At 32.3% G+C, this 12,805-nt stretch overlaps 2 protein-coding genes across 2 annotated transcripts; one reads left to right on the plus strand and one right to left on the minus strand.

The window, feature by feature from the left end:
• Positions 1–233: 233 nt before the first annotated feature.
• On the minus strand, positions 234–5,959 carry LOC125064256 (dnaJ homolog dnj-5). Its single transcript, XM_047671208.1, has 9 exons — positions 4,236–5,959; positions 3,973–4,139; positions 3,679–3,796; positions 3,014–3,167; positions 2,458–2,582; positions 2,107–2,209; positions 1,872–1,973; positions 1,467–1,576; positions 234–1,125 (listed from the first exon to the last, which is right to left on the minus strand). The coding sequence occupies exons 1-9, from the start codon at positions 5,795–5,797 to the stop codon at positions 987–989; spliced, it is 2,580 nt and encodes an 859-aa protein (XP_047527164.1). The 5' UTR covers positions 5,798–5,959; the 3' UTR covers positions 234–986.
• A 2,489-nt stretch (positions 5,960–8,448) lies between these two features.
• On the plus strand, positions 8,449–10,510 carry LOC125064411 (catalase-like). The gene is made up of 2 exons (XM_047671402.1): positions 8,449–8,523; positions 9,056–10,510. The coding sequence occupies exons 1-2, from the start codon at positions 8,449–8,451 to the stop codon at positions 10,508–10,510; spliced, it is 1,530 nt and encodes a 509-aa protein (XP_047527358.1).
• The last annotated feature ends 2,295 nt before the right edge of the window (positions 10,511–12,805 follow it).

The raw sequence follows: 12,805 nt of genomic DNA on the forward strand, positions 1-12,805 counted from the left end.
AAAATAGTTTATAAAATTATTACAGTATAATCTGTAGGATTTTCTGGAAATATTATTTAAAATAAGAATAATGTATATTTTTATTATATGAATGCAAACATGATTGTACTATAAGTTTATTTTTTATCAGTGGAGAGATTGTCGTGTTAAATTTTACATACATTACTTCGGAATAATATTCGATTACTATTATTTAATATAAAAAACAAACAAGAAATTCAAAACAAAACATTTTAATTTTTGTTGTTTTATTTGTTCATAACAACAATTAAATTCAAATTATTACAGTTTATTTATAATAATGTCAATTCCATACGTTACTTTGAAACATTTTTTTTATTAATAATAATTTGCATGTAAAATTTACTCCACATTAGTATCCTAAAATATGTAATTATATTAACAGCAATTGCCAAATGAATTGAAAAAGTTTCGTTTAAAAGTATCGATAGAAGTGAATGCTATTTAATGTGCCATGAGAAAGTTAATTGGTGTTAATTTGCAAAATATTTAATAAATTGAAAATAAAAAAGTATTTAATTTATTTGAGATATATTAATTTGTAAGCAAACTGCGATGACACGCTTTAAATTTTACTCACTAAGATCACCCAAAATTTAGAGACCTATATACATCGACTGCACACCAGGAAAAATAAATATGTACTTTATTTCTTTTATATAAGTTTGAATATTGCTTAACAGTAATGCTTGTAAGTCTCTTAACTTCTGAGGTACGCATATCGTTTAACCATCTTCAAAGTGCCATTTATTTATATTAATGTAATCTGCTCTGTTTTATATGGTAGAATTTTACAGAATAATAATTATGTTTCATTTATTAAATATAATATATATTTATATCAAAGGCAAATTTTCACAGATAATATTACGACGGAGAGACGGACATGAAATGGCGCGAAATCATGCCCGTCGGTATGTTGGTTGGGTTTATTTTAAGTTCTTTAGAGGCAATTACAGATTATCTTAAACTTTAGGTTTTTTATTGCGTCGTTTTTTCGCATCCGTGGTTTCGGCGGGCGGCTGCTTGGAGCTCGCCGTGTTTGTTGAAACCCCAGACTTACTATACAGGTTGTTGAGAAATTCTTCCAGGTTAGGATCGTGACTGCAACAAGAATCATTAATTATAAATTGTGCCTATTTCTCATTCGAAATTCTTAACAAGGTAGATTGAATCTAGACCATCTATAAAAAGATCGCGGTCTATTATTTTATAAATCAAATTTTTATAATTATAGTCAGCGTGTTTTAGAGTTTTTGGCAAAATTTTATACAGTAAAGTTTAACGTATAGCGTAGCCACAGCAACGTGGTCGGGTCGGTTGTAGTAGTAGTAGTCGGAATAGTAGTAGCTTGCTGTTGAAACTCCCCTGTAAAATACTTGTTGTAATAATTACTTAAAAAATATTGAAATAAGTAATATTTTTATATAAACATTTTTCTTTACCCGGTGGATGGTCGTTGGTTGATATCAGATGCGGCGGCCGCCTTGTTCCCGAGAACGATCCTGTACTGCACCACGTGGCAGTCTGGCCTCAGTTGTTTGAGGTTTTTCTTCTATTCACAAACAAATATATAAAGATATGCAAAAACATAAGCGATTGTTTTTAATTTGATGCTTTAACACAAATTATAATTAGTATTGTTGATTAATATATAGGATGTTGGTAAAATTAAATGGAAATTTAATTTTTAAATGTTAGAAGTTTTGAAAAGATAAGTCGTAAGGCTATCTTAACAGTTATTTTCCTTTTCTACTTTAATTACACACAATATATTAAGCTAAGTAATAAAACGAAATTTAATAAAAAAAAGGTAAAAAACATAATAATGAGAGTAAGGTGTCCCAAACCTGACAACTGGCCCACTGTGTTATCTGATAGACTGCGCCGTCCATACAGGCGTAGTACATGACCAGGAGGCCCATCATACTCGATTCCGCCCAAATGTCGCCCTTAATACAGCATAAATTAGAATCATTACCAATAAATGCTACTTACTTAGTTTTTCGCATACTTTCTAGTGAAATTGCATTTGATATAGGTTTAGTAGATTTTTTTACACTATGTACAAAACAAAACGCGCACCTCCTTGGCGGAGTGCCGGATCTTGCACTGCGCGCAGTACCGCGCCGCGTAGCACGGCCGCTCCGTCAGCACACGCTTGTGGCGGCGCCCGCAGTTCGTGCATCTGTCGGAGTCGTGGGTTATTTTTATTTTTTTATAATAGACGGAGAGTAAGTGGCCACCACCGCCCATAGAAAGACTGAGACAGATACTGGCGCTGTAAGAAATGTTAACCATTCCTCAAATTGCCACTGTGCTACCAACTTAGGGAGCTAAGAGGTTATGTCGTTTGTGCCTGGAGCACACACACTTTAAGCATTATTAGTGAGAGAATATCTGATGAATGCCACCCGGCACTGAGATTTGCTTTACCGGATGGTGTTGGCGGCGAACTCCATCTTGTCGTGCAGCTGCGCGAGCAGCACGCTGAACTCGCCCCACGCCGCCTCCGCGTGGCGCGACTCCTGCGCGCGCCGCTCGTACGCGTCGCGCCGCTCCTGCGCACACGCACCACCGTGCTTAGTACCGACTTATTGGGGTTCGTACACCTCCAGACTACTGTCCATAAATTTAAGTAGTAGCCCGGAGGTAAACCTTTGAAATTATTTTTACTCCATTTTATCGGTAGTGCCACATAGCATTTGTAAGAATCAGGGCAAATTCCCACACGCATACACATGCTCACCATTGCCCCTTGACATTTAATCACACACAAGGTGTATTTTATTTAGATGAGATAAGTTCCCTTTCATAATTTTATATTTGATCACAATATCCATTATATAGAGTGAGACAAAAAACAAGTTACAATATCAATTGTATGATATATAAAAACAATTGTTGTATTTAACTATTTTCAGATACTATATAGTAAGTAGTAACTAATAACTTTTGTTTTAAAATGTTCAACTGATTAAGTTTATTATACCGGCTCTCCAATAAGATCGAAAGCATGTTGCAGTATTTTGAAGGCTTCCTCGGCACCTGGCTGTTGGTTCTTGTCTGGGTGGACGAGGAAAGCTTGTCTTCGGTAATAACGCTTTATTTCCTCATCTGTGCATGTCACACTTACACCTAAGATGCTGAAAAGACAGGAAAACAATCAAGATAAAAAAAAATATTTAAATATAACAAAATAATATTCCAATACTAAACAAAGTTCTACCATTAAAAAAATTTACAAAAAATGTCACAATTTTTTTTTCTTATTTGATTGTGAAATATTGTTATTAGTATTGCAAAATGTCTACATAGAACTAGATATTTATTTAAGCTTGAACTTTCTACTTTTCTCTCTACTATTACTTTGGCAGCTAATCATATTCAGATTGATTTTCAAATTTCATATTGAGAAATAAAAACATGTTAGTAGCATACAACTATTACTATTCCTGTTTTAAATTGGAACTGAATTTTCACATATTATGACTTATAGCACTTTTTGCACTAACATATTTTAAAGAGTTAAAGGAAAATTATTTATATATGCAATAAGAAATCTGGTGATTGTAATTAATGAATTGTTATTTTTTGTTAAATATGTATAAAATATAAGATAAGAGGGATCTGAAGCTTGTTTTAGATTAATCTTACCTATATGGGTCCTTGCCTTTACAAGCCAACAAACGTTTCATTGCTTCCTCACCAGTTGCCGGCAGTGGTATGTTTGAATTCAATTTTGTTGCATCATTGCTGTTGTCCATTTCTGTTTCTATTCAAATATAATTTGTTTTACAAATATTTTAAGTTCATTTAATTTAATATAATTACACATAAGTCACACATGTCTGCTACATTATTCAAAATTGTAATACTAAAAATAACAGTCTGTTACAGCTTTGTGAGTAAAAGTAGTTATAGAAAAATAAAAAAATATAAGCATCATACCTTTTTTAAACCATTTCAGTTTTCTCCAGAAACCAAACTTGGTATGTCCAAATTTTCTGTCAATATACATTAAATATTTATTTTCCCCGAGTTTAGATAGCCAATCTTTTCCACTACGCCACACTGCTTGAGAGCTCACATAAGTCTGAGTAAATACTGATGTACATCTGAAATATGGTATGTTAGTTTTAAATAAAATCAAATTTATTAATAATGTAATGTAATGTATGTAATAATAATCTTTGTAATGGTTAACAACTCACAAGTCAAACGACAGATGGAGACTCATACGGCAGATATCCGAGAGCAAGTAGAAGAACCAAATAAGAGCCTTGCACGATGCCTCTCCCCAATGTTCCAGATAGTTCTGTACCAATCCCATATAACCAGGCTTGTTTCTCCTCAGTTTTGTCTGATTTCCTTTCTTTTTCTCCTGGACAGATTTCGAAATTTTATGGTGGCGAGGCTCTTTTTTCTTTTTTGTCTTGCCAGCTTCATTTTGTACATCTTGAAGTATGAATTGCGATTTTTCTTCATCTTCATCATCAAGGGCATAATCCTCTTCTTCAAAACTCTTTTCCATATTTTTAGGCTTGTCTTGCTTTCTTTCCTTCTTTGTTAACTTTTCTGTATCATTCTTTACAAACACAAAGTTACTTTCACTTTCCTGGTCAAAGCTTCCATTTTCTTCGCCAGTTATGTCATCCAGTGATGACCACTTGCGAGACATATTATTTCTCTTGTTCTTTGACTTTTTGTTGCTCTTTTGATGTTTTTCAATTTCATCAGTATTTATATCACCAGATTCACTACCAGAAGATATAGTACTTGTATGAGGTTTCTTCTCAGTTTTAAGTTTGCTCTCCTCATTAACATGTTTTAGGTTTGTTGAATTTTTTTCAGATTTAAGATTTGGTTTATTTGGAGTTTTATTTTCTGTATTGCTCTGAGGTTGAACCTTCTTTGTTGCATCTGGTTGAGTATTTTTTGTGTTTTTGGCTAACACATCCGAATAGCTTGGGCGCATTGGTTTTACTTCAGCGACTATACGTTTTTTATTACTTGTGTCAGCTAAAGGACCATTTTCATTTCTCTTAGGAGAATTATCCGGTTTTATCTGAGTCATTGACGGTTCCATGGTTGGATTGGTGTTTACAATTGTAGGTGCATCAGGGTGATTAAGAGGGTAATTTTGACCAAAGGGTGAATAAGTACCAGATGAGTTAGGTTCCCAATTTCCCAATACTTCTTTTAAAAAATTGGATGTGGGTATATTAGATGTCTGATTAATGTTTTCTTGGTTATATGAGCTAGGTTGTATAGTGGCTGTTGATGGCTGCATGTGAACATTGTTATTCACATGAAACTCTTGGTTCAGTGTAAAAAGATGTGAGGGTTGTGTTTGCAGAGGAACATCACAAAGGCTTTGGTTATGGTTGAACAATTCATATTGCCCCGACATCGGGAATATAAGTTGCTGGTTGTTTTCATCATAAAAGACTCTGACAACCTGTCCATTACCTAAATTTAACATAGCATTGCCATAATTTTGTCGATTTACGTTCGGCATAGTATTGTATGTCATTTTATCGTCTTTATTTGAAGCGTTATCGCCTGTCTGCATGTTATAAGGTTTGTTAATATAAACATCATTAGCAAAATTCGATCTTCCGTACATGTTTTCGGGTATTACAGTAGCATTCGGTGGTAACTTTGCTTTCTTTAATTCATTTATACCACCAGGTGTACAATTCTCGCCGGTTTCCGCGTGATAGTTCCATGTATTGTCATTAAATCTTGGATCATCCTTTGGCGACCTTGCCATTATGAAGAAGATATAGCCAATGAATGTTAATATATAGACACTGTGTTGATTGTTGTACTAAGGATTTAGCATTGTTCTATTTCATAAATAGATTTCAAAAAATAAAATACTTAAATAATTATGTGTATTTTATAGACTTTTGACACTGCTATTTACGGTGACACTTCGATTGGCTGCGATACAGATTATGTAGTGCATGTAGTATGAATTTAATAGAAGATTATAAAAGATAAATATTATTCGTACTATATTATATCACAAACTATGGACTATAAAAACTAAACATCTATTCGTAGAAATTCAATAGAGTTTTCCTTTAATTTCATATAACGGGTCCACACTAGGGTCAAGTTGCTGGTCCGTGAAACACAAGCATTAGCGCTGAGCTTCGTGGGTATGAATTGCGAAATAATAAGATAAAATAAAATTTGAATATTAACTGTTGTATCTACATACGGCGCGCCTGGCATGTATACATAGCTACTTTATCAACATAATGTCTTACGGGATTTTACTTTAGGATAGGGTAATGCAGCCACTATAAATATAATTTTAGCCCTGCAGAAGGAGACTATTCGCTATTGCGCTTATAGAACAGGATCCTAAAAATCGTTCAATAGGCCGTTTCAAAAATAAATAATTTAATATTGTAAACATACAATTCTGATAAAAAAAAATTGCTAAATTTCATCGCCGGTTATGCTCAGATGTTTCTTTCCGAACCGGTTTCTAAGTATGTTGAATAAATATTTTTGATTATTAATAAACGTAATAATAATTCTAGTAAAGACGCCTTGGATAGGAGAGTCCGTGTACTGCTGACTGCATATCGGATGTCATCATCCATCACATCATCCTCGGTCTTCGGTGATCTTTCACGATCATTTCAAGACCTCTCACCAGTTGGGCGGGAGCGGACACAGCGAAGATGATATAGCACAATAGCGTTGATCCTCGCGATAGTTGACGGGGCACTCATGAACCACTTTGGAGCTATCGCCATATGATATTGTGTATTGCAACTGATAAAAAGAGTCGTATTTATACCGGCTACAGCGAAGCGCCTTTGGGAACACTGGTAAAGAGGACAAATGGCGACTACCAAGGATTATATTCTGGATTACAACATTACAAATATATAATACTAATAATGGAAATCTGTAGTATGGATTGTCCGATAATGAACAGACTTACAGAATACCATCTAGTCCGGCTAAGGATTCCGGAATCTCACAAAGACAAATAATAGCCCTTCAGGGAAGCATTCCGAAACAATGAAGATGTCGTAGATTTCATCTACGACTTCTAATGCAGACAGATACTCATGCTACTACAAACATTTAAAACGGGATATTTATCATGTTAATTTAAAATCTTCTATAGATTCTTATATTGACAGACATTTAAGTATTGCATATGAATACTATATTATCTATATATCCTAAAATTTGATTTTTATTTTTATTTATAGTTTTATAAAAACACACACTATAAATAAAATACTTAATTTATGTTGATTACAATTATAATTAAAAAATAAAAAACCTAAGACGAGGACTACATGTTTGTGGAGCTACAAATATAACTATAGAAAAGACTCACAGTCAAACTACAAACTTTCCAAATAAACTAAACGTTTTTTAACATTCAACAATTTCGTAAGATATTACTTTGAAATAGAAAATAAAATATATTTGTCAAATCAAAACCTATATTTAATGTATATTTGTATAATGTATCCACATCTCCATATCTCTTAGTAAATGATGGCTAATAATCATTGTTAATTGATGCTATATATTAGACGTATTCAAATGGAGGGTGTATATTTAAAAAAAACAACCAAAGCAAAATTGTATCACTTTATTTCATTTGCGAAAAAATAGATTTACTATTTATTTGTGTTTGGCAATCAACAAATGTTTGCAATGAGGTAGTACCTACCTATTATCGAAAATTTTCGCTTCACTTCCCACAATAGATATTCAGTGTTGATAGATACTGTAACTCTTATATTTTGCGATCCCTAATTATTAATTAAGTGATTTCATTGTGTGCAATTTATATCAAGGTATCATAAAATATTTATAAAACATTCACTGATTTACAGATAAACTACACAAATTGAAAGTATGTAGCTTCAATATAAATTTTTTTGTTGACTGTGATTTTAAATATTAGTATTTGTTCCCGATGTGATAAAGCTTTAAAACTCAGAAAAGTTTAAACTATAAAATCATATTAAACGAATTGCAAACTCGTCCCTTCCGAATAACAGTATGGTAATTAGGTATATTATTATATGAAAGTTATAGGCATTTTATTGAGTATTAAGTAAATCCAAATCGTGTACCAATATAATTACGAATGCGTTTACAATATATATATTAATTGCTATGATATTATTTTAAATACTTTCAGATCATTGAAATCAATTGTGCCGCTATAAAAAAGTTTATTCTTACGTGTAAAACATTGACCAATTTTATTAAAGTTGACTAATGATTGCGGTGCCTGTGCAGTGCTAAACAAGGTCGCAATACTCAAAGCATTATAAAGACAGTGCTCTGCAGTAAAGTTGTTGTTGAAACACTTCTACATGATTGGTATATTGTGGGTCTTTGAAAATGTTAGTGTTTTTGTTATCTATTATGGTGACGGCGGTCGCTGCAGATTTGAGAGATCCGGCAGCGCAACAAATTATTACATTTAAACAGAGAAACAAGGTAAGTTAAATAATCTTTACAGTTACTTCATGCTCTGATAATGTTATTTAATCATAATTTTCATTTACACAAAATATTATTAAGGATAATTGACAGTAGTAATTAAGGAAACACAGCGGAATATTAATTTCTATTTATAAATAAATCTAGCCTTTATATAATACTTAAAATAATATTTGAGATAATCAATAGATTATATTTTGCCAAAAAAATCTAAATTTGTCAGCTGTACATAAAGTCTTAATAATGTAAAATATATATAATAATAATAATAAATAAATATATGTTCATATCACTGAAATAAGATGAAATGGCGATATTGTGAGGCTAAAGTAAAAACAATCATCAATATCATCGTTTTACTTACAAAACATTTCTGTCGTATGTATAATGTTATATATTCACATTTATAAATATATATGACATTCTTAAATATAGATGATTCGATAAATTCCTTAATTGCAAATTCGTTTGTTATTATTTTTGATTAGATTATTTCTTAAATTTATTCATATAGTTATCTTTCTTTCAGAGTCCTATTGGTATAATAACAACAAGTGCAGGAGCACCCGTTGAACACAGTGAGGCATTAAACACTTTAAATAAAAGACTTATATTCAATGAATACTTCATGGATACTATGACTCATCTTGTTCGTGAAAGAATACCGGAACGATTAGTTCATGCAAAGGCCGGTGGAGCTTTTGGTTATTTCGAAGTAACACATGACATAACACATATCTGCAAAGCTAAATTATTTAGTAAAGTAGGCAAGAAAACACCCGTAGCTGCAAGATTTTCACCTGTAGTTGTCGAAAGAGGCGGTAGTGATACATCACGCGACGCTAGAGGTTTTGCTGTGAAGTTTTATACGGAAGATGGAAACTTCGATATAGTCGGTTTCAACACACCTATGTATGTATACAACGACCCTCGTCTATTTCCTACATTTGTTCGCGCACAAAAGAAAAATCCAGCGACTAATCTTTTTGATGCCAACACCTTGTGGGACTTTCTTACTTTGCAACCCGAAAGCTTACACATGTTTTTGTTAGTTTTCGGAGATCGTGGTATACCCGATGGTTATCGTCATATGCCTGGATTTGGAATTCATACTTATCAAGTTGAAAATGAGCATGGTGACATCCATTTCGTAAGATTTCACTTTGTGCCTGATGCTGGTATCAAAAATTTAAGAGCCGTAGATGCTCAGAAAATAGGAGCTGAAGACCCTGATTATAATACGAGAGATTTGTATAAAGCTATAGGCAATGGTGATTTTCCAAGTTGGACAGTAAGTGTTCAAGTGCTAACTATCGAAGATATTAAAAAATCTGACTTTAACGTATTTGATGTCACAAACGTAATTCCTTTAGATGAATATCCTTTACACCCCGTTGGTAAATTTGTCCTGAATAAAAATGCGGTGAATTACTTCGCAGAAATAGAGCAATTAGCGTTTAGTCCAGCAAATCTAGTTCCTGGTATACTGGGAGGACCAGACAAAGTTTTTGAAGCAAGACGTTTAGCGTATCGGGATGCCCAGTATTACCGATTAGGTGCCAATTTCAACAGGATACCCGTAAACTGTCCTTTCAGAACAAAAACTTTTGTTTACAATAGAGATGGTCGCCCTCCAGTTAAAGATAACGAGAAAGATATTCCTAACTATTTTCCTAACTCATTTAATGGTCCTGTTCCTTATATTGATAAGAAAAGAACAGAATTGATCGAAATTACAGAAAATGAACCAGATAATTTTAAACAAGCAACTGAATTGTATGTTAATGAGATGACGAGTGAGGAACGAACTAGATTGGTTGAAAATGTTTTGTACAGTCTGGCACCAGCGACGGCACGTCTTAAAGAAAGAGCAGTAAAATTATTCTCAATAATTCATCCAGATTTGGGTTTCCGAATAGAGCAGGGACTACAAGCGAATACAACAAAAAGTGATGTATACAATGAATGGAATAATTGGAATTAGATTTTTTTATAGCTTTATTTATTGTTATATTTTAATGAGACGACAAAATAAATATTTAATTTAAAATATGTGAAAAAACATAGCATTTCAAGGCTGAGTAGTTGAGAATGATGAATAGAAATGGAAAAATTGATAAAGCATGTATAATATAGTAATAAAATTAAATTGAAGATTACAAATGTTTTCCCAAAACTCATTATTCTAAACGCTTCACATAAAATAATAATGTTTTTTTTTTTAATTAATTTTAAATCTTCGTAGAAATACTGAGAGTCAATTACATTTGCATACAGTTGTAATTTTTCTTTAAATTGGACGATCGTGAACTTTTTCAATTTAAGTACATAGTTAGCAGTTATTTTTAATATTACTGCATGTCAGTACATCAAATATTTAGCAAATTGTTGGCTGAAAAAGTGGTTCAAAGTATAGCTCTTAAATATTTTTAATTTTTTTATATTTGAAATATGCTCTACCTAAATTTTTTGCAGTGTTATCGAAGTAGCTTATGTGTCGGAAACAATAATCTTATTATTAATAATTAATAGAAAAAATAAAAACCAGCACTGCAAATATTCTTAATCAATATATGCATTTTATACACTTATGTGTTATTAATAGGGGGTCGTGCAGGTCCACACGAGTGGATGGGGATGGCTCGACCGTACTAGTTAAGGATAATTTTAAGCTATACTTCTAATGACATATGACCCTAGTTAATCTCATAAATATTTAGTAAAAGGTGTTTGTCATGGTCTGTCAACTATATAGTATACGACAGAGTACTTAATGTAATGTATGTACATGCAGCAATGTAACTTCTGAAATATTTTCAATGCTCTTTCTAGTAATTATTATTGCGTAAGACCACTAGACACTGAGAAATTATTAACTAGACAGAATGTAGTATTTTATTATCTCAGAGTATTAAGCTAATAATTCATTTTATAGATCAAAGCCATTACAATGGCGTTAGCCTTGCTCTAGACCTATTAGATTTCGTAACAGAAATGCTGTAAAAAGTAAGTCGAGTAAGTCGGGTCAAACGTAAATATTTTTTCGAAAACAAGTTATAAAAAAAATATGAAGATTTCCTTTTTGTTTATTATTCAACAAAGACATGCATTTTATATTTATAGAAAAAAAAACACTATCATACAAACACATTAATATGCAGATGTTTTTACTGTGAAATTACATCTTGTATGAGATGACGTTACTATGAAATGCTCTCTATAAAATGATTGGTATAATTTGTTTTTGCTTCATAATGTTGTTGTTGTTGTTTAGATGTATAGGATAAGAAATGTATTTGCCTCGCCCGCAGTTGAGCCTGTATTATATGCTGGTTATGGTATTACTGCTCCAGCCAATAGTAAAAATTATCGTCGTTAGAGTAGAAAACGATCCTTATTCGATAATATTTGAATCTTACTCGATACTAAGGGTTCATTTTTGGTACAGCCTGAATATGGAATTATCACCTTTAACCTCGATATCGCCAACCTCGACCGTAACAGTTAAGTTAGTTAGCACAGATCTCTATGAGTTGGCCGTAACGTCCTTCAAGTTGCGAATAAAATACCTACATTCAATTTTGATATGAGATTCTTACTAGCAATTTACGAGCTATTTAAATAAAAAACTAAATGTGTTTCTAATTTATAATATATTTTCTCAGAATGAAGGGAATCGAAGTCCGACACAATGTATTGTAGCGCAAGTTTACCGTAGTTTCTATAGAGGCCTCAACATCAATAGAATCTATCAACATCGTTATTCGATACTACGCTTCCGACAGTAACTTTCACGCCATGGACTATCGTAATTGATGGAAAAACTCATTTTATTTGCTTGGTTTATAAGCATTACTTGAACTAAAACAACAACAACAAACATGTTGTGTGTTAATACTGCTATATTGGTTCGATCGGCATAATAATTGGCTGCCATTTTGAAAAAGAAAGATGATGATAATACAATAATTGACAAGTAACAGTTATTATACGGAACATAAAGTATACGAATATGTACACACTTAGAAAGTAAGGTTAGCGGTATATGGACTTTTTCGTTGTTAAAATATGCAGATTAGGCAAGTACTGTTACAATTTACGTTATTTGATAATTTAATCTAACCCGTGGTATATTAGCCAAAAATTAAAAGTTTTTTTTGGTATGTTTCAGTTTGAAATAGAGAGTTAGCTAGTATTTAGTTCTAACAGTTGGCGATGATTTTTAAGTATAGTATGGTTTATTTTTCTATATAAGGTGATACGAGATATCTGATTGTAA

The sequence above is a fragment of the Vanessa atalanta genome, chromosome 5 (genome assembly GCF_905147765.1).
Source record: "Vanessa atalanta chromosome 5, ilVanAtal1.2, whole genome shotgun sequence".
Taxonomy (NCBI): domain Eukaryota; kingdom Metazoa; phylum Arthropoda; class Insecta; order Lepidoptera; family Nymphalidae; genus Vanessa; species Vanessa atalanta.